The sequence below is a fragment of the Pipistrellus kuhlii genome, unplaced genomic scaffold (assembly GCF_014108245.1).
Source record: "Pipistrellus kuhlii isolate mPipKuh1 unplaced genomic scaffold, mPipKuh1.p scaffold_m20_p_2, whole genome shotgun sequence".
Lineage (NCBI taxonomy): Eukaryota > Metazoa > Chordata > Mammalia > Chiroptera > Vespertilionidae > Pipistrellus > Pipistrellus kuhlii.
Genome location: NW_023425515.1, coordinates 50,967,397 through 50,992,658, shown reverse-complemented (window position 1 = coordinate 50,992,658; position 25,262 = coordinate 50,967,397). Strand labels below are relative to the sequence as shown.

Below are 25,262 nucleotides of genomic sequence, written 5' to 3'. Positions count from 1 at the left end.
ATATGTATTATTATCATTTACTTTGGATATTTTGAGAAAACTAGTGAGCCAAGAAAGATGAAGTGTGCATTGTAACACAGAGGGAAAAAATGAGCTGGAATCCTCTAGAGCAGATATGAACATCTGACATCAAAAGTTGGATTTCCTCTTTTTATTGTTGGGCTGTTGGCTTCTTGACATCCTGGAACAAGAACTCTCCACTGCATCTAGGGCTACAAATGTGTTTGCTGATGGTTGTTAGAGAAGTCCATGGATATGAAAAATTTGGGGTGTGTGGATTCATTCTCTGAGAATTAGAATCACTAATTTATTCCTCAGCCCTTTCCAACTGGATCCTTATTGTTCTAGTCATTTTTATTTGTCTTTCCAGGAAGTGCTCAACAACACCCAGACAAGGTTGCTGAAGCCATAATGGATGCCATTGAAGACTTTATCCAGAAAGGACTTGTCCGGTCTGTGAAAAAAGTTAAAGTTGTTATCTTTCAGCCTCAAATAATGGATGTTTTTTGTGCCAACATGAAAAAAAGAGAAGGCTCCCTGGCTCCCTCACAGTCTATAGTGTCCAAAATTGCATGTGAGTTGTTGATTTTTATGAAATGCATGTTGCTAATATTGAGATCACATGAGAAATAGCTAAAATTCTACATTATTTTTTTGGTAGTTTATTAGCTTCCCCTGGTTTTATTGAGGTATAATTAATATACATCACAGGTTAAGGTGTACTGCATAATGGTTTGACTTTACATATGTTACTGCAATATGTTTAGTTAGTATCCATCATCTCATACATCTCTTAAAATGAGAAAGCAAAATGATTTTTTCCCCTTGTGATGAGAACTCTTAGAATTAACAGCTTTCATGTATATTATACAGGTATGTTAACTGTAGTATTACGCTGTACATTATTATATCCTTGGTAATTATTTATCTTGCAACTGGAATTTTGTACATTTGACCTCTTTTTTCAATTTCCCCTTCTCCCAATCCACCTCTGGTAACCACAAATCTGATCTCTCTTTCTATGACTGTGAGTTGTTGTTGTTGTTTTTTTAGCTTCCACATATAAGTGAGATTTTTAAAATATATTTTATTGATTTTTTTACAGAGAGGAAGAGAGAGGGATAGAGAGTTAGAAACATCGATGAGAGAGAATGATCCATCAGCTGCCTCTTGCACACCACCTACTGGGGATGTGGCCACAACCAATGTACAAACCTTTGACCAGAATCAGACCTGGGACCTTTCAGTCCGCATGCTGATGCTCTATCCGCTGAGCCAAACCGGTTTTGGCTATAAATGAGATTTTAAAGAAATATATTTATATTGATTTCAAAGGGGAAGGGAGAGGGAGGGAGAGAGAGAGAAAGAAACATCCATGATAAAAGAGAATCATGGATCGGCTGCCTCCTACACTCCCCCTACTGGGGATTGAACCCACATCCACTTAGGATCCTCCAGTCTATAGGCTGATGCTCCATTCACTGAGCCAAACTGGCTAGGGTTGTAAATGAAATCTTATGGTATTTGTCTTTTTCTGTTCACCTTGCATCGGCTAATCTTTAAAAAGGTATCAGAAAGAAAAATTAAGAAAACAATCCCATTTACAATTGCATAAAAAAGAATAAAATATCTATGAATAAATTTAACCAATAAGGTAAGACTGATAAGACACTGATGAAAGAAATTGAAGAAGACAAAATAAATGGAAAGATATTATGTGCTCATGTATTGTAAGAATTAATATTGTTAAACTATCCATACTTCCTAAAGCAATCTACAGATTCAGTGCAATCCCTATCAAAATTCCAATGGAATTTTCTCAGAAATACAACAAACAATTGTAAAGTTTGTATGGAACCACAAAAGACGCCAAATAGCAAAAGCAATTTTCAGACAGAATAAAAGTGTTAGAGGCATCATGATTCCTGATTTGACAGTATATTACAGAGCTACAGTAATCAAAACAAAAAGGGTATTGGGTATTAATATAAAAACAGACACATCGATCATGGAAGAGAATAGAGAGCCCAAATAAACCCATGCATATATGGTCAATTAATTGATAACAAAGGAGCCAAGAATATACAATGGGGAAAGGGTAGAATTTTTAATAAATAGTGTTGGGCACCTACTTCAGCAGCACATATCTATATAAATAAAAGTGAAAGTGACCATTATGACTGGTCCACTAAATGACTGGTCAACCAGTTGCTATGATGCTCACTGACCACCAGGGGCAGACACTCAACACAGGAGCTATACACCCTGGTGGTCAGTGTGCTCCCAAGGCCAACCTCCGTGATCCCTGCCTCCCTCTGGCCTCCCTCACGGGAGCAGGCCCCCATTGGCCCTGATCGGGACTGGGTGAGAAGGCCCTGATCAGCCCTGATGGCTGGCCAGGCCAAGGGACCCTACCCGTGCATGAATTCATGCACCAGGCCTCTAGTGCTAAAATGAGTGGTGTTGGGAAAACTGAACAGCCATGCAAAAGGATGAAACTGGCCACTATTTTACACCACACACAAAAAGCCACTCAAAATAGATTAAAGACTTGAATGTAAGACCTAAACCATAAAACATCTAAAAGAAAACAGAACAGGTAAGCTTCTTAACATCAGTCCTTACAAGTGAGAATATATCAAACAAAACACCTTTTGTAGAGCAAAGAAAACCATCAATATTTTTCTATTCAATGGGTGAAAATATTTGCAAGTCATATACCTGATTAGGGGTTAATATAAATAATATATAAAGAACTCCTACAACTTGATAGAAAACACCCCAAGCAATCCAATTTTAAAATGCACAGTGGATATGAATAGACATATTTTTTCCAAAGAAGATGTAGAAATGGCCAATAGGTACATGAAAAGGGGTTTAGCATCACTAATGATCAGGGAAATGCAAATGAAAATAATAATGAGATATCACCTCACACATATGAAAATGCTGTTATGGAAAAGACACCCTTGGCTTGCAGGAGCCCATTTTCTAGGCCTCTCCCCAGAGAGACAGTGTTCTCTTGGCGTTTAAGTTGCCTGTTCTGTTGCCACATAAGTTTGTGTGATCAGGGTTGTCCTTTGGCAAAATGAAGAGACAGAAGAGAGAGAGATATAAATAATAAGAATTTCCCACACCCAGCCATGTACACTTTGCAGACCACAAGGGCCCTTTTCCCCAGATGTTCTGGACAGAAATACAGAATTTCTCTAAGAGCTTTAACTCCCTGTGGTGCCACTATGGAGTTCTGCAACTGGGGTCACCTTGTGGGTAGGACTGGTTTTAAAGAAATAAATATGGAAAATAAGAGATCCCTGCCATACACATCAGCTCACAATCCCCTTTTCTCAATCCTCTGGCCTCATGCAGGGATCCTCTGAGCGTTTTGCTACCTGTGCTCCTTGTGCAGTTCCAAAGCTGGGAGAGAAAAGAGGAAAATTTCAAAACACCCCTCTTTCAGGTTGCCTCCTCAGGTTTTGACTCCCCTCCCCAGTCTGCCTGCTGTTGCTTACTTCACAGTCCTCAGTCAGTAGATACTGTGTTATTTGTATTGTAATCAGTTGGGGTGATAGGCTCTCATCAGCTTACTTCACCTTGACCAGAAACCCACATTTGATATGTTTTCTCTATGTATGTAAAAGGCTAAGTGACCATCTGACTGTCCTACCATCAAATTGGTAGCTATGACATGCAATGAGCATCAGGGAGGAGGTGCTCAATGCAGGAGCTGCTGAGCTGTGTTGACTTGGCAGTGGTGGTTCTCAGGTGTCTCACCCAAGAACCAGAGATAAGGGAGCCTGATTTCGGGGTGTGTCACTGGAGAACTGCCCTCTCACAATCTGGGACCTCTTGGGGGATGTGGGAGAGTGGTTTTGGCCCAATCCCCACAGGCCAGGCTGAGGGACCCCACCTACTGAAGGGACCCCTGCTCACTCTGCAGATGCCCTTCAAGTCTCAGCGCTGCCCCAGGTATAGCCAGCATGGGAGGGATCTGGGGAGGTTGGCTCCAAGGTATGTCCAGCCCCGCTCACCCAGTCTTGGGCTCTCCCCCCAACCCTCACCACCTTCTAATTAATTTCCTTTAATGTGCACGAATCTGTGCACCAGGGCTCTGGTGTTTTATAATGCTTTTTCAGAAACAGGCTGTTCCTGGGGCTAAGTGTGAAAACCGTGTTAAAGACCAGAGATACAGGGCTTGGGATGGAGAGGGAGCGAAGTATGGGAGAGACACATGTGAGGAGCATGAGACTTAAGTCATTCTTGCTATTGTTAACTTGACTATTAACTCCTTTTTTTTCAAATTTTTTCTTTCAAGGTTTGTATGGGACTGTTACCAGCCCCGCTTCAGGAGTGCAAGAAATGAAAATTGGCCCCATCACCTTACAGGTGGCCACTGGAGATATTACTGAAGAAGAGGCAGACGTGATTGTAAATTCAACAACAAAGACATTTGATTGCAAAGCAGGTACTTGTAGGATTTTTGCTATAATAATGGTCACAGTCAATCCCATAAATAAGGTTTCAATAACCAAACCATTCTACAGTTGCTATATCCAAACTGGTTTCTACAACTTTGGCTTATTAATATGAATTAATAAGTTTAAAATTATTTTGACATGGTTTCTTATAATTGGTAACAGTTATTTCATGAATTTTTCTTCTTTGTGATCAGAAATGCCCAGTTGTAAGAATCCTTTAATGATGGGGAAAGCATTTAGATAATGAGACAGGCAATCATTCTGATCCCAGTGTATTGTACTGATTTTTTACTCATGTTTGTAAATATGTTGATGTTCTTATGTAGGGGTCTCCAAAGCAATTTTGGAAAAGGCTGGACAAAATGTGGAAATAGAATGTTCTCGCCTAGGTAAGGCACTATGCTGTTTTTTGGTCCTAAAGTATAAGTGGAAGGTTGAATGTGGGAGGCTGTGGAGAGGGAGAAAACATATTAATCTTAAAATCATACATTTTACTGAAGAATTCCACTTATAGAGAATTAGAAATGAAGAGGAGTGAAAAGTGAGATTATGGTTAAAAAGAGAAGGTAAGCAAGAAAGAATCATCAGAGGTAGTATTTCAGGAGTCTCTTATTGGTGCAAAATGCTTTACTTGCCAAAGCAGACATTTTGCTTTGTAAACAATCAGAGAGTAAGTTTAGCATCTGATTTTGCATCTTTTTGTTTTGTGTTTCTTAGCTCAACAGCACAACAATGGTTATATAATTACTGATGGTGGAGCACTGAAGTGCAAGAATATTATTCATGTTGATGGTGGAGCTAATGTCAAGACATCAGTTACCTGTGTTTTGCAAGAGTGTGAAAAACGGACTTACTCCACCATTTGCCTCCCAGCCATTGGGACAGGTTGGTAGCCTCTCAAGGCTAAATTCTTTGTCTCCCTTTTCCCTCTGGTTTCCTGCTCACCTGAATGTAGTTGATGCTGAGTCTGAGGAAGGGCAGCTTCCTCATCCCAAGGCAGTCACTGAGGCAATGAGCAAGACATCTGCTCTCTAATAAGGAGGGGAAGAGAGGGGAAGGGAAAGGAGCAAACACAAAGAACGGCCATCCCTCCTTCTCTTTTCACCTGTTCCTTTCTCTCTTTTCCATCTCCTGTATATCCCCCATTATTTAGTACTTAACCTTCCACTCCATCCCCTCTCCAAGGAGAACTTTGGTGCATGGACTTCCACCTCCCTGTAACTGAGTCCCAGGTGAGCATTGCCAAGCCTCTGCTCTCACCTCTTGAGCAGTGGCTGTGCAGGTTGGCCTTAGGGCATCTCTGCTCAGAAAGCTTTCAATCACCTTAACCCAGTGGGTTCTAATGGGTCAGACACTCAACTCACCACCTTTCTCTTCTCAGCCTCCTTGCCTCTTTCAAGTTTCCTGTTTTCCTCTGACTATATAATGATTGATGATGGATTCTCCATCTACAAAGATGGGCTTTGGGTTTATCATTACTAAGGTTATGCTTTTTGAGCTCTTTTCCTAGGAATCTGAGTTCTATAAGTATGCATTGAATAGGAATTGTTGCTTGATCTCCCTTAAGAGAGCTGGTCAGCAGAGGCAAATTTCCTCTGGCTTGAAGTGGAATGCAGCTGATCTGTTCCATAGAGGGACCACTCAGTACTGGATTGATCATTCCATTGCACAGGAATCTAAGTTTGAATGTCTGCACTGGCCTGGTAGGCCCTTCAAAAGTTTAGCCTCAATAAACTTACCCATCCTTGTCACTTTCACATCAGCCAACATGTAATCTATGAACCATCTCTCTATCATCTATCTATTATCTATCATCTACCTATCTCTCTATCTCTACCTATCTCTCTGTCATCTGTCATCTCTTGTAGACACCCATTAATGATTGTCTAGTGTTTGTCTCCTTTTGCTATTTCCTCTTTGTTCTAGTCTTGTGATTCTATCTTAACTTTATTTGGACCAAAACAGGCCGCCCAGTGATAGCATAGACCCGCCGAAGGGAGGACCTAAGTAGAATCAAAAAAGAAACAAGGAACTGGGGCTGGTTTAGTTTTGTATACATATGTATGCCTGTTTGAGTATTTCTGAGTTACTACAAACCTTTTGTTTCTTCTATAGAACTGATGACCTGATGGCATTGCTGTTCTGCACAAGTAACTGCACATTAGCAGGTTCTCCTTGCTTATCTTCTTTACCTATCTCTGTCACCACCTGAGCTGGTTCCTAGACAAACAGATGGGAACACTTTCTCCCTCAGTGTAGTTTATGAGTTGAGTTTGACTGGGAGGGATTAAGACAGCTTCTGGCTGTAAAGGAAGCCCTCTACCTAGTACCTACAGATATCTGGTCTCAGGGAGAGAATGGGTGGTCAGTGATTCCTGCAAGCACCTCAAGTTCAATGAAAACTCCAAACCCAATTCACTGTCTTCTCCCCCAAAACCTTCCCTTCCTGTTATATCGCTGACTACTTCACTTTCTATGTAGAATCTTTGACTCTACCCTCTTTATCACTCCCATGTTTATTAGTATATTAAGTAGTTTGAGTAAATGTTTTCTGAGTGACTGCCATGTGCCAGGCACCATGTTGAGGCCTGGAGGATAGAAAGATGCCCAAGAAAAGGATCCAGTCCACAAGAAGCACCTAGCTCACTGTGAGACAGACATGTAAACAAATAACTGCAGTATTGTGTGCCCATGATATGCACATGAAGGTGTGTGGGTGGCAAAAGAAGGTACATGTATACTCCAACAAATGGTCATGTATACAAGCATTTAGTCCCTAGGCCTTCCTGACTTTATTTCCTAAATATCTCCTTGCTCTGACCTCTTTTTCTTCAATTCTTGTCTTTGCCTAACCTTTTGTTATAGCCTCCTTTCTAGGCCTGGGATCTCTGCCCCAGTGCCTCCTCCCATCCCCCCACCCCCACACACCTCTCAACCCAATGGCATGGTAGGCCTTGCAGACTTATTTTTCTCAAAAACAGATTTATTTTCCTGAACACACCAGGTGAGATTGCACATCTCACACCCCTGTTACACAGTTGTAGGCTTTCCCTCAGTTTTTCATACTTCACCTATTGAACACCATTTGTCTTTATATATTATATGCCATGTGTCCTAAGTGCCTAGATGAGCATCTAGCTTTTGATGGGACACATTAAATATTTGTTGAAAGTGAGTGACTGTATCTAAACACTCCTATTTAAATTCTTCTCACTACCATGAGATAACCATAGCTTTGCAAAGGAGAATTTCCCTCTTTCCCTGCTCATCTAATTCAAAACAAAACAAAAAACCTGAACAAACCTTCTTGGGTAGTTTTATGTGGGGTTTGTCTACATTCTCACACTTGTCAACAGAGCCAAGTCTATCTTATTTCTGCCATAATGGTGGGCCCCATCAATGGGGATAAACCTAGTGGGCCTTATTCCATCACACCAGATTTGTCAGTGGACTTTCACATTGTTACCTGCCCTTCCCCCACATGGAAGCAGTCAGTGGGACTGCTTCCATGGTTTTTTATGAGAATTTTCAAGGAACTTGCCATGATCTTACCAAGGCAGTAAGCTGGAAAAAACAAAAAACAAAAAACAAAAAAAACAAAAAAAAGGTATGGAGCATGCTTAAGTATGTAGAAGACCCATTCAGGTGGCAACCTTGAATCCTGCTAGTCAGCTAAAATCTCACCAAGTGTGGGAAGAAAGACTTCCTGGAGGTTTAAAGATAACTTGCATCTAAAAAAGTATAGATGATAACAAATAGCTTAGAGCTCTAGGTGTCTTACAAAATTATCTTAGCATAAATCAAGTCTCCAAAGAAAAAGGACACATGTGTAAAGTCAAATAATGATCAGCAAAAAAAAAATAAAAAATTGTTGTCTTTAAAGAGCATGATATTTCAATATGTATTATTAGCTTTTACTTGGATATTTTGAGAACACTAGTGAGCCAAGAAAGATCAACTGTGTTTAGTAACACAGAGAAGCACAATGGTCTGGAGTACTCTAAATACAGCAGATATATACAACTGACATCAAAAGTTAGATTTCTTTCTTTCATTGTTGAGCTGTTGGCTTCTACAAATCTTTGGAACAAAAACTCTCTGGTGCATCTAGGTCTTCAAAAGTCTTTGCTGATGGATGGTTAGAAAAGTCCATGGAGATGAAAAATTTCGGTTGTATGGATTCATTCTCTGAGAATTGGAATCACTAATTTATTCCTTAGCTTTTTTCAATTGGATTTGTATTTTTCTAGTCATTTTCATTTGTCTTTCCAGGAAGTGCTCAACAAGACCCAGACAAGGTTGCTGAAGCCATAATGGATGCCATTGAAAACTTTTTCCAGAAAGGACTTGTCCGGTCTGTGAAAAAAGTTAAAGTTGTTATTTTTCAGCATCAAATAATGGATGTTTTTTGTACCAACATGAAAAAAAGAGAAGGCTCTCCGGCTCCCTCACAATCTATAATGTCCAAAATTGCACGTGAGTTTTTGATTTTTATGAAATGCATGTTGCTAATATTGAGATCACATGAGAAATAGCTAAAGTTCTACATTATTTTTTGTGGTAGTTTATTAGCTTCCCCTGGTTTTATTGAGATATAATTGATATATGTCACAGGTTAAGGTGTACTGCATAATGGTTTGACTTTACATATGTTACTGCAATATGCTTAGTTAGTATCCATCATCTCATACATCTCTTAAAATGAGAAAGCAAAATGATTTTTTTTTCTTGTAATAAGAAATATAACAAACAATTGCAAAGAATGTATGGAATCACAAAACACCTAAAAGTAGCAAAAAGAAAAAAAATTATTCTCTTTAAAGAATAATCAAGTTAGAAGCATCACAATTCCTGATTTGAAAGTATATTTCAAAGTTGTAATAATCAGGAAAGAACCAAGATGGCGGCTTAAGTAAGCACCTAAGCAGCTGCCTCACACAACAATTTAAAAAAACAATTAAAATCAGAACGGACTTCATCCAAAAACACAGGAAAGCTGGCAGAGTGGGAAATCTACAACTAAAAAGAAGGAGAGAGGCTCAGGGAGCCTGCAAAGTGCTGAGGTAGAGGCACATGCAGAGAGGAAGTGCAGCCGAATGCCTGGCTGGCAGGAGGGGAGGAATTCCTGATTGCACTGAACCTTTCCTCACTGTACTGAACCCCAACCCCAGCCGAAACCCTGTGGACCCAGGCTCATACGGGTGGAGTCTAGACTGTAGAGGAAGGCACCCAGAGACTCAGACTGGGAGACCAGGGAGCCGGGAGCCCCAGCAGGCAGGGTCTACAGTTGCGCATGAGTGAGTACGTGCAGAGGTCTGACAGCAGAGGTTGCTGTGGCCTCTCCGTAGTTTAGCAGGATGAGTCAGAATCTTCAAACTAGAGAGACCCAACCCAATTCCAGGCGAGCCCACACTCTTGCACAGGGAATCTGGGACTGTCAGGTGGAAACTCAAGGGAGCCATGGAAGGCAGAGGTCAGGTGGAAACTCAGGCGAGCGCACAAGGGCAGGGCTGACGAGAAGCCAAGACTGTCAGCTGAGCTCTGAGTCTCCGCCCCACCTAAGCTGAGCACAGAGGCTTCTGCAATTTTGCAAGTCTGATCCTATAAGACTGTCTCCAATACAGAAGGTATCCCAGAGTAGAAACAGCTGATACCCACATCCAATTGGCCTGAAGGTCAATTCCTCCCAGAGATACCAACAACAATAAAGACTTACCTACAACAAGGCTGTACACACAATCCATAAAGGGGAGAACCAAGAGTGTCTACCTCAGGTAACTGAGGAGGCTGACCCACTGGGCCATATAAGACACCAAACAAACAAAGCAATCCTACCAACTCTGGAAAGCAGCGAAAATGCCAATACAAGGAAATAGATCTCAAATGAAAGAGATGGAGGATATAGAGTTCAGAACTACAGTTATAAGGTTATGCAAGAATATCCTAGAAAAGGCCTGTAAATTTCATGAGACCTAACTAAAAATTAATCATAAACTGACTAAATTGGAAAATATTATGCAGAGATCCAACAGCAGAATGGAGGAACACAAGAGTCAGGTCAAAGAGCCAAAAGACACTCCTCTGGAGGAACAAGAAGAAAAGAGAATCCAGAAAGTTGAAGATAGTGTAAGGAGCCTCTGGGACAACTTCAAGCGTACAACATCAGAATTATGGGGGTGCCAGAAGAAGAGAGAGTGCAAAATACTGAAAACATATTTGAAGAAATAATATCAGAAAACTTCCCCCACCTGGTGAAAGAAATAGACTTACAAGTACAGGAAGCGTACAGAACCCCAAACAAGAGGAATCCAAAGAGGAATACTCCAAGACACATCATAATTAAAATGCCAAGGGCAAAAGACAAAAAGAAGATCTTACAAGCAGCAAGAGAAAAGCAGTTGGTTACCTATAAAGGAGCACCCATACGACTATCAGCTGATTTCTCAACAGAACCCATGCAGGCCAGAAGGAGTGGCAAGAAATATTCAAAGTGATGAATAGCGAGAACCTACAACCAAGATTATCATATCCAGCAAAGTTATCATTCAGAATTGAAGGTCAGATAAAGAGCTTCACAGATAAGAAAAAGTTAAAGGAGTTCATCACCACCAACCAATATTATATGAAATGCTGAAAAGTATTATTTAAGAAGAGTAAGAAGATCAAGTGAATTAAAAATCTGAGGAACAGAATAAACTGGTGAATATAATAGAATCAGGGGCAAAGAAAGGGAGTGGATTGATAATTATCAGGGGGAAAGGAGTGTGGGGGTGCAGAAAGAGACTGGATTAAAATTGTATAACCTATGGAAAAGGACAATGGCAGGGGTGGGGGTGGGGGAGAGGTAAGGGCAGAGGTTGGTGTGGGAACTGGTTGGGAGGGAGCTATGGGGGGGAAGAGAAACAATTGTAATAATCTGAGCAATAAAGATTTATTTAAAAAATAATTTTAAAAAGCTGTAATAATCAAAACAGTAGGATATTGGTATAAAAACAGACACATAGATTAATGAAAGAGATTAGAGAACCCAGAAATAAATCCATGCATATATGACTAATTAATTTACCACAAAGGACCCAAAAATATACAATGAGGAAATGTAGTCTGTCTAATAAATAGTGTTGGGTACTCACTTCAGTAGCACATATGCTAAAATAGTGTTTTGAAAACTAGACAGACATGCAAAAGAATTAAACTGCCCACTAACTTACACCACGCACAAAATCCACTCAAAATATTATAGATTAAACACTTGAATGCAAGATCTGAAATTATAAACCTCCTAAAAACAAAAACAAAAACAAAAAAACATAAAGAGTAAGCTTCTTAACATCAGTCTTGATAATAATTTTTGAACTTGATACCAAAAACACGTACACCAAAAGCAAAAGTAAACAAGTGTGAATATATCAAACAAAAAAGCTTCTGTAGTGCAAAGGAAACCATCAACCTACTGAATGGAAGAAACTATTTGCAAGTCATATACCTGATTATGGGTTAATATAAAAAATATATAAAGAACTCATGCAGGGGGAATCCAAGATGGCTGCACAGGTAAACACCTAGCCGCAGCTGCACACAACAATTTCAATAAAATACAACTAAAATATAAAATGGACATTACCCAGAACTACAGGAAAGTCGACTGACTGGAAATTCTACAACAAGAAGCAAGGAGAAAACCAGAAGGAAGAGCGGAGGAGCTGTAAAAGCCTAAGGTACGGAGACACGCGGTGTGCGCGGAGAGGACGGAGCCGGAGAGGAGGGGCAGCTGAGGTGCTGGCTGGCGTTCCCTAGCAGGAAGGAGATAAAAGCTCCGACTGTGCTGGGCCCCAGTTCCGACTGCTCTGAACCCCAGTTCTAGGCCAGACCCCGGGGACCCAGGCTCACACAGAGGGAGCTGGGCTGTAAGGCGGAACCCCGGGGGAGGGGCAAAAGGAGGTCCCGGAGGCGCGCACATTATGCGCAGAGAAGGGACGGTTGGCTGTGCCTCGGGATTGCCCTGGTGGGAAGGAGACAGGGGCTCCAGACTGCTCTGAACGCCACCTCCAACTCCACTTCCAACTGAACTGAACCCCAATACCGGGCTCATTGGGAGAGAGCCTAGACTGTTTAGTAGCAGGAGAAAATTGAGGGCACCTTTCTCTCAGAGGTGCTTGCAGCGAGTACTGAAGGACCCTGAGACTCAGGAGCCGCATAGGGCAGGGCTGACGGAAGCCAAAGCTGTAGGCTCCACCTTGAAACCCCGCCCCATCAGTGAAGCTACGAAAATGCGACAAGGAAATAGATCACAAACGAAAGAAATGGAGGACAAAAAGAGACTAGATATAGAGTTCAAATCTACACTTATAAGGTTTTTCAAGAATTTCCTAGAAAAGATTGATAAGACCTATAAGGATATGAAAAGGGATCAACTAGAATTAATAAGGAATCAACAAGAAATGATAAGGGATCAACAAGAAATAAAGAATACATTGTCTGAAATAAAAAATATTATACTGCCGAAACCGGTTTGGCTCAATGGATAGAGCGTCACCTTGGGGACTGAAGGGTCCCAGGTTCGATGCTGGTCAAGGGCATGTGCCTTGGTTGCGGGCATATCCCCAGTGGGGGGTGTGCAGGAGGCAGCTGATCGATGACTCTCTCTCATTGATGTTTCTAACTCTCTGTCCCTCTCTCTTCCTCTCTGTACAAAATCAATAAAATATATTTAAAAATATATATATTATACAGAGTCCTAAAAACAGAATGGAAGATTGCAAAAATCAAGTCAAAGATTTGGAACATAAACAGCCAGAAGACACTCCTCAGCAGAAGCAAGAAGGCAAGAGAATCTAGAAAATTGAAGATAATGTAAGAAACCTCTGGGACAACTTCAGGTGAACCAACATCAGAATTATGCGGGTCCCAGAAGATGAGAGAGAGCAAGATATCAAAAACATACTGAAAGAAATAGTGACAGAAAACTTCCCCCACCTGGTGACAGAATTAGACTTACAAGTCCAGGAAGCGCACAGAACTCCAAACAAAAGGAATCCAAAGAGGACCACACCAAGACAAATCATAATTAAAATTCCAAGAGCAAAAGACAAAGAGAGCATATTAAAAGCAATGCTCTGGTTTCTCTTCAGATCATATAAATCTTTTGCCTTTTACCTTTTAAAAGCAGCAAGAGCAAAGCAGGTAGTTACCTATGAAGGAGCACCTATACGAATGTCAGCTGATTTCTCAACAGAAACCATGCAGGCCAGATGGGAATGGCAAGAAATATTCAAGGTGATGAACAGTAAGAACCTACAGCCAAAGATAATCTATCCAGCAAAGCTATCACTCAGAATCGAAGGTCAGATAAAGAGCTTCACTAATAAAAAAAAAGCTAAAGGAGTTCATCACCACCAAACCAGAATTATATGAATTGCTGAAGGGGGTTCTTTCAGAAGAGAAAGTAAATAAAGATAAAAATTATGAACAACAAATACGTAACTATCAACAAGTGAATCTAAAAACCAAGGAAATTAAAAAAAAAATCTGATGAACAATATTAACTGTTGAATATAATAGAATCAGAGGTATGGAAGGGGAGTGAACTGACGATTCTTGGGGAAAAGGGGAGAAGGGGTTGTGGGAAGAGACTGAACATAAACTGTGCACCTAGGGATGAGGACAATGGGGGGTGGGGAAAGGGCAGAGGGTGGGGTGGGAACCTGGTGGAGGAGAGCAATGGAAAGGGGGGGGGAGGAACATTTGTAATAATATGAACAATAAAAATTTATTTAAAAAAAAAATAAAGAACTCATGCAACTCAATGAAAAAAATAATAAAATCCAATTTAAAAATTTGCAGAGGATATGCATAGACATATTTTTCCAAAGAAGATATACAATTGTCCAACAGGTACATGTAAAGGGGTTTAGCATCACTAATCATCAGGCAAATGCAAACCAAAATAATAATGAGATATCACTTCAAACTGGTTAGAATGCTATTATGGAAAATACAAGAAAAACCTAAGTGTTGAACCAGTGTGGAGAAAGAGAATCCTTGTGCACTGGGAATGTAAGCTGGTACAGCCACTATGGGAAATAGTAGGAGGTTCCTAAAAAATTTAAAAATATAACTAACACATTACCCAGTAGTTACACTTCTGGGTATTTATCTGAAGGAAATGAAATCATTATCTCTAAAAGGTATCTGCTCCCTTTGATTAAGGTTTCAGGAATTAGCAGAGATGTGGAACAGGCTAGAAATGCTGTAGAGGAAATGATCAAGACAATTAGCTCGATCAGCCAAAGAGCAGGATTCCAGAGCAGATTATATCACTGACTTTGTAGAATGGCAATATGAAGACAATAACACTTTTCGTAGTTTTGAAAAATTAACCAATATGAAATTGGAGGAGTTTACATTGAGGTCGGGAAAATACAACCTGGGTGAGCCCAACATCCCGGGATGACCATCTTAGTGGTAGCATAGCCAGACCTTGCCTGTTTGTAGTTCACAAGCTCCCTAGAGCCAGTTCCTCTGGGAGGTAGTGGCTGCTCCAGTCAGGAGAGGGACAGCCATGGGCTTTAAAGAAAAGTGGCCCAAGGTTTTATTTAGAACAAGAGGGAGAAGACAGCCTGGTGAGAAAGTGGGCACTTTCTGCCTCTGTGATTGGTACCCAGAGAGCCCCAATGGAGCCTGCGGGATCTCCCAAAAGTCACTTCCTCCTCTGCCCTGAGAATAAAGTTCCCAGACACACACATAGGAAGCAGCCTCAGATTCTGTGACTGGATCTGCTTCTGAGAAGGGAATGCTTGTCTCATATAGAGGTGAGACAGACTTCAAACCACAGAAGTCCCCCACTGAAAACTAGTGAAAATGGCTTCCCTTTCAGTACCTTCTCTCCATCTTTTGGGAGGTCAGTGCGAATGAATTCCTCACACCCAGAGCAACCCTGGGCTAATGAGAATGCAAGAATAAAACTTTGTTTAACCTAAGAGCAGATGGAAATGCCACATAGCAAAACTCACCACCCATTCAACTCTTAAGGATGTTGTGAAGAATAACGAAAGAACCCATGTAGATGGCCTTGTGGTTAGAGTTCTAGCAAAAATTCCAAGCATTTGTAAACAAGACAATCATGATTATTTAAAACATAACAGGGCAATAATTGATTGTTAAATTTAAATTATGACAGATTAGAGACTGAGCAGAATACGCAATCGAGTCAAGGCATGATCAAAACTTGTGAAGATGTAGGGACACAGGTTCGATCCCTGAGGAATTTTGATTTGATAGGTGTGTGTGTGTGTGTGTGTGTGTGTGTGTGTGTGTGTGTGTTTTAATAAGCATTACAGTTGGTTCTGTAGTGGTCTGTGATCTATGCTTTGAAAAACATTATCCTAGAAATATAAGAAATAAGAAATATATTGAATACATTGAATCAGAAGATTTGAAACAAGAACACACATGCTATTCAGTTTTTTGAAGCATACCAGGGAGGGGGACTGTGTAGATGAGCCTTCCCAGGTGCAGAGTGTCCTCAAATGTCTACTTTGCAGTTGAGATCCCTGGACACTGGAGTGATATGAAGCAACAGCGTGTCTGTCTGATTGAGCTGAAGCCTGGTCAACCAGAATACAGCAAAGTGGCAAATGCCTTCAATCATACCTGCTCACAATTCAAGATAGAGAAGGTAAGCATTCTGATGACATGGAGTTTCTTAATGGTGGAAATAAGGGGTATTATGTTCCTGGAATAATACATTGATATTTACTTCCTAACATATTTTTAACCCAGAATTAGAATATTTCATGGTAATTAGATTTTAAATTCTAGATTTTACTCATCTCCCCAAAATTCCTGAGACATTAAGACTGAGATTTTTAAGTCAGTTATTACAAGACTAGAGACCCAGTACACAAATTTTGTGCACAGAACGGGGGTTCCCTCAACCCATCCTGCACCCTCTCCAATTGGACATCCCTCTTGCAATCTGGGAATGCTGGCTCCTAACAGTTCACTTGCCTGCCTGCCTGATTGCCTCTAACTGCCTCTGCCTGCCTTCCTGATCCTCTAACTACTCTCCCCTGTTGGCTTCATCTTGTCCCCAACAACACTCCCTTGCTGACCTGATCTTGCCCCCAACTGTCCTCCCCTGCAGGCCTGGTCACTCCCAGCTGCTCTCCCTTGCTGGCCTGATCTCGCATCCAATTGCCCTCCCCTGCCAGGCAGATCTTGGACCCAACTGCCCTTCCCTTTCAGCCAAATTGCCCCTTACTGCCTCTGCTAAGGTCCCCACCACTACGGATTTTTCTGGAAGGAATTCGGACTTCCAGAAGATGGCTGGTCGACCAAGTCTAATTAGCATATTACCCTTTTATTAGTGTAAATTGATTATATAGGATAAGATTGCTTAAATAGGGGGGGGGAGGGAGAAAGCATTTTTCAGCAAGAAGAGATGCTCTTCGTAGACAAAAATACATAATCTCTATATCTGGACTGATACCCAGCCATGGGCACTATGTGTATAAATATTAGAGGCCTGGTGCTTGAATTTCTGCATAGGTGGGGTCTGGCCAGCCTGGCTGGGAAGGGGGAATGGGTGGTTGGTTGGCCTGCCTGCTGGTTGAAGCCTTTTATTATATAGGATATACATGGAGTGGCCAGATTGTTATGCATTCAGAGATCATAATATTCTGACCACTCAGTGTACTGCCAAACTGGTCATTAAAAAATTATCTGCTTTGCACCTTGGCTTACACCAAACAGCTGTTGCCCTTAAAATCCCTCCTCAGACCACACTTTAGGTTTTGCCTTAACAGTTCACCCAGATTAGGTTCTGATGGTTGGTTTCTATGCCAATCAGCGTCTCCAGGCCTATCTCTATGCCTCTCTCAGGGCCTGATTCACAGTTTCCTGGGCAGCTCCTGATCAGCCCTTGCCTCTCTCTCTCTCTCTCACCAGGCCTCGCCAATAGCTACAGTGGCTGTGGATCAGGCCCTGCTTATCTCTCTGGACCTGATCCTTAGCCACTGAGGCAGCAGCGAGGTCATGAGGCCTCTCCCCAAGCTCCAGGCCAAAGGCTAATGACCTCGCTGCACTCACCTTGCCCCACCGAGCCACCCCCATGCACTACCCTACCCATCTTCGACCTCCCTGTTTGCCTGGTGACTGGTTGTCCGCCTGGTCATTTAGGATGTGACAGCCCCTGGCCTTTTATAATGTAGGTAATAGATTGCAATATATTAATATACTAAAGACATTTATTTCCACCAAAACTGGTTTGGCTCAGTGGTAGAGCGTCGGTCTGCGGACTCAAAGGTCCCGGGTTCGATTCTGGTGAAGGGCATGTTCCTTGGTTGCGAGCACATCCCCGGTAGGGGGTGTGCAAGAGGCAGCTGGTCGATGTTTCTCTCTCATCGACGTTTCTAGCTCTCTATCTCTCTCCCTTCCTCTCTGTAAAAAGTCAATAAAATATACTTTAAAAAAAAAAAAGAACTTTAAAAAAATAAAATAAAGACATTTATTTCCTTTGTGAAGCAAGCTAATTAAAATTCAAAGATATGGCTTCAAAGTTGGAGTTGATAAGAAGCAAACCACCACAGAGAGACCAGCGAAGGCTCCTCAGCGTTGGGTTATGTGCCTTTGCCCCACTGTTCACAGGCCAAAAGTGCTGGCTTCCTTAGTAAACCCACTGGTCCTTTCATTGTTCATATCATTTATTTTGGCATCTCCTACTTTTTTTATTGTTTTATTTTTTAAATTTAATAAGTCTTTATTGCTCAGATTATTACAATTGTTTCTCTTCCCCCACCAATAGCTCTCCTCCAACCAGATCCCACCCCATCCTCTGCCCTTACATCCCCCTGAATGTCTTCATCCATAGCTGTACAATTTTGTCCAGTCTTTTCTCATACAGCCCAAACCCATTTCCCCCTGAGAATTATCAATCCACTTCCATTCTTTGCCTCTGATTCTACTGTATTCACCAGTTTATTCTTATTCTCAGATTTTTAATTCAATTGATTTTAATATTTACATGTTGATAGATAATGTATTTCTTACTCATAATTTTTATCTTTATTTTTTTCTTTTTCCTCTTCTTAAAGAATACCTTTCAGCATTTCATATAATATTGGTTTGGGGTGAAATCAATATTTAGTTTTCTCTTGTCTGTGAAGCTCTTTATCTGACCTTCAATTCTGAATGATAACTTTGCTGGGTAGAGTAAATTTGGTTGTAGATTCTTGCTCTTCATCACTTTGAATATTTCTTGCCACTCCCCTCTGGCCTGCATAGTTTCTATTGAGAAATCAGCTGACAATCTTATGTGTGCTCCCTTGTAGGTAACTGTTTTTCTCTTGCTGCTTTTAATATCCCCTCTTTGTCTTTTGCTCTTGGCATTTTAATTATGATGTGTTTTGGTGTAATCCTCTTTAGGTTCCTTTTGTTTGTGGTTCTGTGTGCTTCCTGGACTTGTAGGTCTTTTTCTTTCACCAATTGGTGGGGGAAGTTTTCTGTCATTATTTTTTCAAACAGGTTTCTAATATCTTGCTCTCTCTCTTCTTCTGGCACCCCCATAATTCTGATGTTGGTACGCTAGAAGTTGTCCCTGAGGCTTCTTACACTATCTTCAACTTTTTGGATTCTTTTTACTTTTTGCTTTTCTGGTTGAGTGTTTTTTGTTTCTTTGTATTTCAAATCTTTGACTTGATTCTTGTGTTCCTCTAGTCTGCTATTGAGATATTAGGACTCTGTATAATATTTTTTTAGTCAGTGTATGTTTAATTTCTAATTGGTCCCTTTTCATATCCTCAAGGATCTTGCTAAACTTACCCGCCTTTTCTAAGAAATTCTTGGAAAACCTTGTAACCATGGTTTTGAACTCTGTATCTACAATATATCTAGTCATTTGTTTTCCTCCATTTATTTCGTTTATGATCTGTTACCTTGTCTCTGTATTTTCGCTGCTTCCCTGCGTTGGTAAGGTAGCTTTGTGTGCTAGGTTTCCCATATGGCCCAGTGGATCGGCCTCCACAGTTACCTGAGGTGGACAACTTTGGTGCACCCCTTTGTGGTCTGTGTGTACAGCCTTTTTGTAGTTAAGTCTTGATTGTTGTTGGTATCACTGGGAGGAATTGATCTCTAGGTCAATTGGCTGTGAGGATCAGCTGTGTCTACACCAGGAGAACTTCTGTGGTCGAGACAGCCTATGAAACAAGACTTGCAAAAGCCTCTGTGCTCAGCTTAAATGTGGAGGAGTCTCAGGGCTGAGCTGACAGTCTTGGCTTCCTGTCAGCCCTGCCCTTGTGCACGTGCCTCCAGATCTCTGCCTTCCATGGCTCCTCTGAGTTCCCGCCTGACAGCCCAGATTTGCCCCATAAAAGCATGGGTCTCCAAGGGTTCGCCTGGAACTAGGGGACAGTGCAGTCAGAACTGGGGTTCAGTGCAGTCAGGAGATTACAACTCCCTTCCTCTGGGGAGAACTAGAGACAACCTCCTCAGTGAGTCTTCTCTCTGAATACTTGCACCTCCAAACCCCTGCCCACTGCAGCTTCCCAGAATCTCCATGTGCCATTCTCTCTACCTGACAGTCCAGACTCCCCCAGTATGAGTCTGAGCCATGGGGTTTTACCCGGAACTGGGGTTCAGTGCAGTCGGGGGCTTCCTTCCCCCTCCTGCCAGAGAAAGCCAGCCAGGCACTCAGCCACCCTTCCTCTCTGCGTGTATCTTCATACTTTACCCCTTTGCAGCTCCTCTGATTGTCCATGAGCTTTTTTCTTTCCTTCTAGTTGTATAATTTCTACTCAGCCAGCTTTCCTGTGGTCCTGGATGCTCTGCATTCTGTCTTTTAGTTGTAGTTTTAAAATGGATGTACGAGGCAACAGTTTAGTTACTTACCTAAGCCACCATTTTGGTTACTCTGAGTTCCTTCTCTTCATCCATAATAATGAGTGTGCCAATAAGCTGTACATTTTCTTTCTTTGTAAATTTACTTTTACTTTATTTGCACTGCCACAACTGCCCTTCAAAACTGGGGGCATGCCCCAAACACCAATGTGAGGGGATGCTCTGATGAACTCCAGCTGCTTCTCCCAAGAGATTTGGTCCAATGAGACTGAACCTGGGACAAGTGAAATTGTATGTTAAGTGATTGGAAAACACCAAAGTCTGAGCATTGCTCCAGACATCAGAGGCCTAGTTTTCAGTCTGGCCTCCATGATCTGTGCAGCCAGACTACATTGCTATTTACTGCCCTGGCCTGGAATCCTGATATCCTCCATTATGGTGCCAGTGGCTTTTGGCACCAATTGTGGTACTCTCCCCCATTCTGTTTACTCATGTAGTTAAGCACATAATAATTCAAAAAGATTTGAAATGTCCTAAGAGATATATACAGAGAGAAACCAAGAGAGTGGCACAGGAAAACGCTGGCACTTGCATCCTCCCACAACCACATCAAAATTACAACGAAAATACAGAACAACCATCATTCAGAACCACCTAAAATCTGGCTGAATGGAAGTCCTACAACTAAAGAATTAATGAAGAAAGCACATTAAGACTGCTAGGAGAGTTGAGGTGCAGAAAGTGCTGGTCTGACACCCAGGTGTGGCCTGCTTTTAATTGGGAGGGATGGATATCTTGGTTGAGGAGGATTCCCATGAGGAGTAAGACATCCCAACCCAATACCAGGTTCCAAGCATAGCTACTTTGGTCTACAGCCAGATTCCCTGCCACCAGGATTCATGCCCCACTATTCCTATTGGATGAGAGATTAAGTTCCATTAACTAATTTCCTTCTTGACTAGACTAGACCTTAGTGCTTCTCCGGGGTTAGACCTGGGCTAGGCAAACCAATATCTTACAAGGACTGAAAAGGAGAGAGGCAAAGGGACAAAGTGGGGTAGACTGCAGCAGGAGCAGTTATTAAGGTGAAAGTAAGAAGCAGGAGTTGAGATGCCTTGGTCGTCCAAGACCCTAAATATTGCTTGCTGCATGTGGTGCAGAAAAGATGTTAAAAATTAAAGCAATATTTTCCCCCAAGACCCGATTTGTGAAGCACTGGGGATAAAAAACTTTCTGAATGCAGAGATCTGTCGCTATTTGGCATTGAATTTGCTGTTTACAGTAATTTTTACTTATAAAAAGTAGGATCATGCCCAGGCCAGGTGACTCAGTTGGTTGTAATGCCACCTGAAACACCAAAATGTTTTGGGATTGATTCCTGGTCAGGGCACATACCTAGGTTGTGGGTTTGAGTCTTGTTTGGGCACATATGGGAGGCAATAGATCGATGTTTCTCACATCATTGCCACTCTCTATCTCTGTCTCTATCTCCATCTCTACCTCTTTTCCCTTCTTCTCTCTAAACATATCCTTGGGTGAGGATTACTAGTAAAAGGAAAAATAGTGCCCTGGCTGGTTTGGCTCAGAGGATGGAGTGTGGGCCTGCCCAGGTTCGATTCTGGTAAAGGGCACATGACTGGGTTGTGGGCTCAGTCCCCAGTAGGGGGCATGCAGGAGGCAGCCATTTTAATGATTCCCTCTCATCATTGATGTTTCTCTCTCACTCTTCCTTTCCCTTCCTCTTTGAAATCAGTAACAATATTTTTTAAAATAAAAATAAGGCCGAAACCGGTTTGGCTCAGTGGATAGAGTGTCAGCCTGCAGACTCAAGGGTCCCAGGTTCAATTGCAGTCAAGGGCATGTACCTTGGTTGCAGACACATCGCCAGTAGGGGGTATGCAGGAGGCAGCTGATCGATGTTACTCTCTCATAGATATTTCTAACTATCTCTCTTCCTTCCTCTCTGTAAAAAATCAATAAAAAATTTAAAATAAAGTAAAATAAAAATAAGGAACATGTTTCATTTGCTGTATCTTGCCACAGGCCCTTGGCACTGACCGAATATTTTTCCTTATTGATTTGCAGATTGAGAGAATCCAGAATCCAAGTCTCTGGCAGCACTACCAGACGAAGAAAAAAACCATGGACGACAAGAATGGCCAAATACAAAATGAGAAGCTGCTCTTTCATGGGACAGATGCTGACTCCTTGCCACATGTCAATCAGCACGGCTTTAACCGCAGTTATGCAGGAAAGAACGGTAAGGAAGTAAGTCACGTGGCTGCTCCAAAGGAGGCATCAGCCATGGAAGCCAAGCTGGCTCAGGGATCCCGTGGATTGCACTGTGTTCCCTCATGGCTCATGGCCAGGGTACAGCCAGCGTTTCAGGTCAAACTCACTAAGTTCCATCCCAAAGGGACTGACTGGCCCTTTGAGGTGGAGGAGTGATTTATTAAAAGTAAAACACACACAATTTTTTAAAAGGCTATAGAGAGAACTGAACATTATATTAACATTATTTGACATATTGAGTCAATACATCAAATTATAGACAAATTGAAATTCTTAAAAATGTTGTTTTTCTTTTCACAGCTACGGTATATGGAAAGGGAACCTACTTTGCTGTCCAGGCCCTTTACTCTGCCAATGATACTTACTCCAGACCAGATGCAAATGGGAAAAAGCATATGTATTATGTGCGTGTGCTTACTGGATTGTACACACGTGGAAACAGTTCATTACTTGAGCCTCCTCCAAAGAATCCTCAAAATCAGCTTGATCTGTATGATACTGTCACAGATGATGTGAGCACTCCAAGTTTATTTGTGGTATTTTATGACTATCAGGCTTACCCAGAATACCTCATTACTTTTAAAAGTAACATTTTGGTATCCTTCACTGAAAAAAGGCATTATTTATCTACACTAGCAATTTTCAACCTTTTTCATCTCATGGCACAAATAAACTAATTACTAAAATTCTATGACACAACAAAAAATGTATTTTTTGATCTGACAAAAAACAACAACACCCAATATAATTTTTATTCATTCATATCAGTAGCTATAATGTTGACTATTGTCATTTAAAAATATATTTTTATTGATCTCAAAGAGGTAGGCAGAGGGGGAGCCACAGAGAGAAGAGAAAGAGAGAAAGAGAGAGAGAGAGAGAGAGAGAGAGAGAGAGAGAGAGAGAGAGAGAGACAGACATCAATGATGAGAGAGAATCATTGATCAGCCTACCTCCTACATGCCCCACACAGGGGATTGAACCTGCAACCTGGGCATGTGCTTCGACCAGGAATCAAACCACCATGACCTCATGGTTTGTAGGTTGATGCTCAACCATTGAGCCACACCGGCTGGGTGCCTGTTGTCATTGTTTTACTTGACAATCTACTGGCAAAGAGGTCAGCTTCCCTAACTAGATAGGTATTGCATGTTCTAAAAAGTATTGTGGCATACCAGTTGAAAATTGCTTATCTGTACTATGTACACAACTTTTAGACATTTTTTGCTCTTAACCGCTTATTCTAAGATCAAAGGATCCTTGTCACTGAAATCAGGCTTTCTTCAGCTTCGCTTTCCTAACTGCAGTGACCTTTTCTTGAAATCAATAAATGTGAGAATTTAAATTAATTTAGCTACAACCATGGGCATCAAAGCTATAGAAGAAGAGAACAGGCTTATATTTCTAGGAAGGGAAGGAAAGCCTTAATCTTAAAAGCTGAGGGCACAGCTATGCAATTCCAGCTGCCACTGAAGGGGACAGCTGTTACCAGGTCAGCATGCCATAGTACTGTGGGGAGCACAACTTCCTGAGTGAGTGGACTGCGGTCCTTCCAGGGGGCAGAGATGGTGTCTTCTTCAATTTATTTTACCCATTCACTGAGGTCTGAAGTCTGATGGGTTTTCCAGAAAAGTTTCATAAACGTATTAAGAGTAAAACGGTCGCTCTAGTCAGTTTGGCTCAGTGGATAGAGCATCAGCCTGCGAACCAAAGGGCCCTGGGTTTGATACAAGTCAAGGGCATATACCTTAGTTGCGGTTTCCTCCCCGACCCAGGTACTGGTTGGGTTAGGATTAACAAAAATAAAAATAAAAATAAAAAGACTGAAAATGTCTAGTTAGATACCTATCCAAGTAGGAAGCACTTCTTCTACATCCTTGACTTACTGTCACGTTGCCTCAAATCGAACAGATTCTGTGACAGGGAACTTTGTTTTCATGAGCCAGCCCATGACAAAGGGACTCCAGGTGGGGCCATGGGCCTGAGGTGCAGCTGGGCCCTGCACAGGCCAGGGCTGTGGTCTGCCTTGTTGTGTAGATGAATCGTGTCCCCTGGAGCTGTGCAGCACAGCAGGCCTGGCCCCAGTTGGTCCTTTCAATGTTGAATCCAAATCTGCCTTCTTATAACTCCTCATTGGTGCACATTTTGTCCCAGTGGAAACAGTAGGATGATGCCTGCTACATTTTTGGTGTGAAACCCTCTGTTATGTTAAGATGAAATGAATTCTAAGATGGTTAAATGGCATATTTTCTCTGGAAGCGTAGCTTTTGATGATTTAAAGCAAATATACACAATAAAGGAATGAAATATAATGATAATTTGCTAACTCAGGATCTGCTGGATGGTAAAGGAAAGTTTCTTTTTTTTAACTTTTCCCTAGGTAAATTTCAGGCTCAAACACTGCTTATTGAGTACTTAGCTTGTACCAGATAGTATAATAGATGCTTTCATATACAGTAGTAATTTTAATCCCCAAACAACTTTGTGAGTTAAGAATTATATCCCCATTTTAAAGCTGAGGAAACTGATGCTCAGAGTGCAAGCAGCTTCCTTGCCTGAGGTCGGTCACCTAGGTAACAGCCCTCAGAGCCAGTCCTGTGCCATCAAGCCCTCTGTTCTTCTCATGACAGAACATGGTCTAGAGATGAATGTTACTAA

At 41.6% G+C, this 25,262-nt stretch overlaps 1 protein-coding gene across 1 annotated transcript; it reads left to right on the top strand.

Annotated features, from left to right (window-relative positions):
• The first annotated feature begins 56 nt into the window (after window positions 1-56).
• Window positions 57-23,325, top strand: LOC118723464 (protein mono-ADP-ribosyltransferase PARP15-like). Its single transcript, XM_036445776.2, has 9 exons — window positions 57-269; window positions 371-574; window positions 4,316-4,465; window positions 4,805-4,867; window positions 5,196-5,363; window positions 8,751-8,954; window positions 16,022-16,155; window positions 22,398-22,572; window positions 22,905-23,325. The coding sequence occupies exons 2-9, from the start codon at window positions 412-414 to the stop codon at window positions 23,279-23,281; spliced, it is 1,434 nt and encodes a 477-aa protein (XP_036301669.1). The 5' UTR covers window positions 57-269; window positions 371-411; the 3' UTR covers window positions 23,282-23,325.
• The last annotated feature ends 1,937 nt before the right edge of the window (window positions 23,326-25,262 follow it).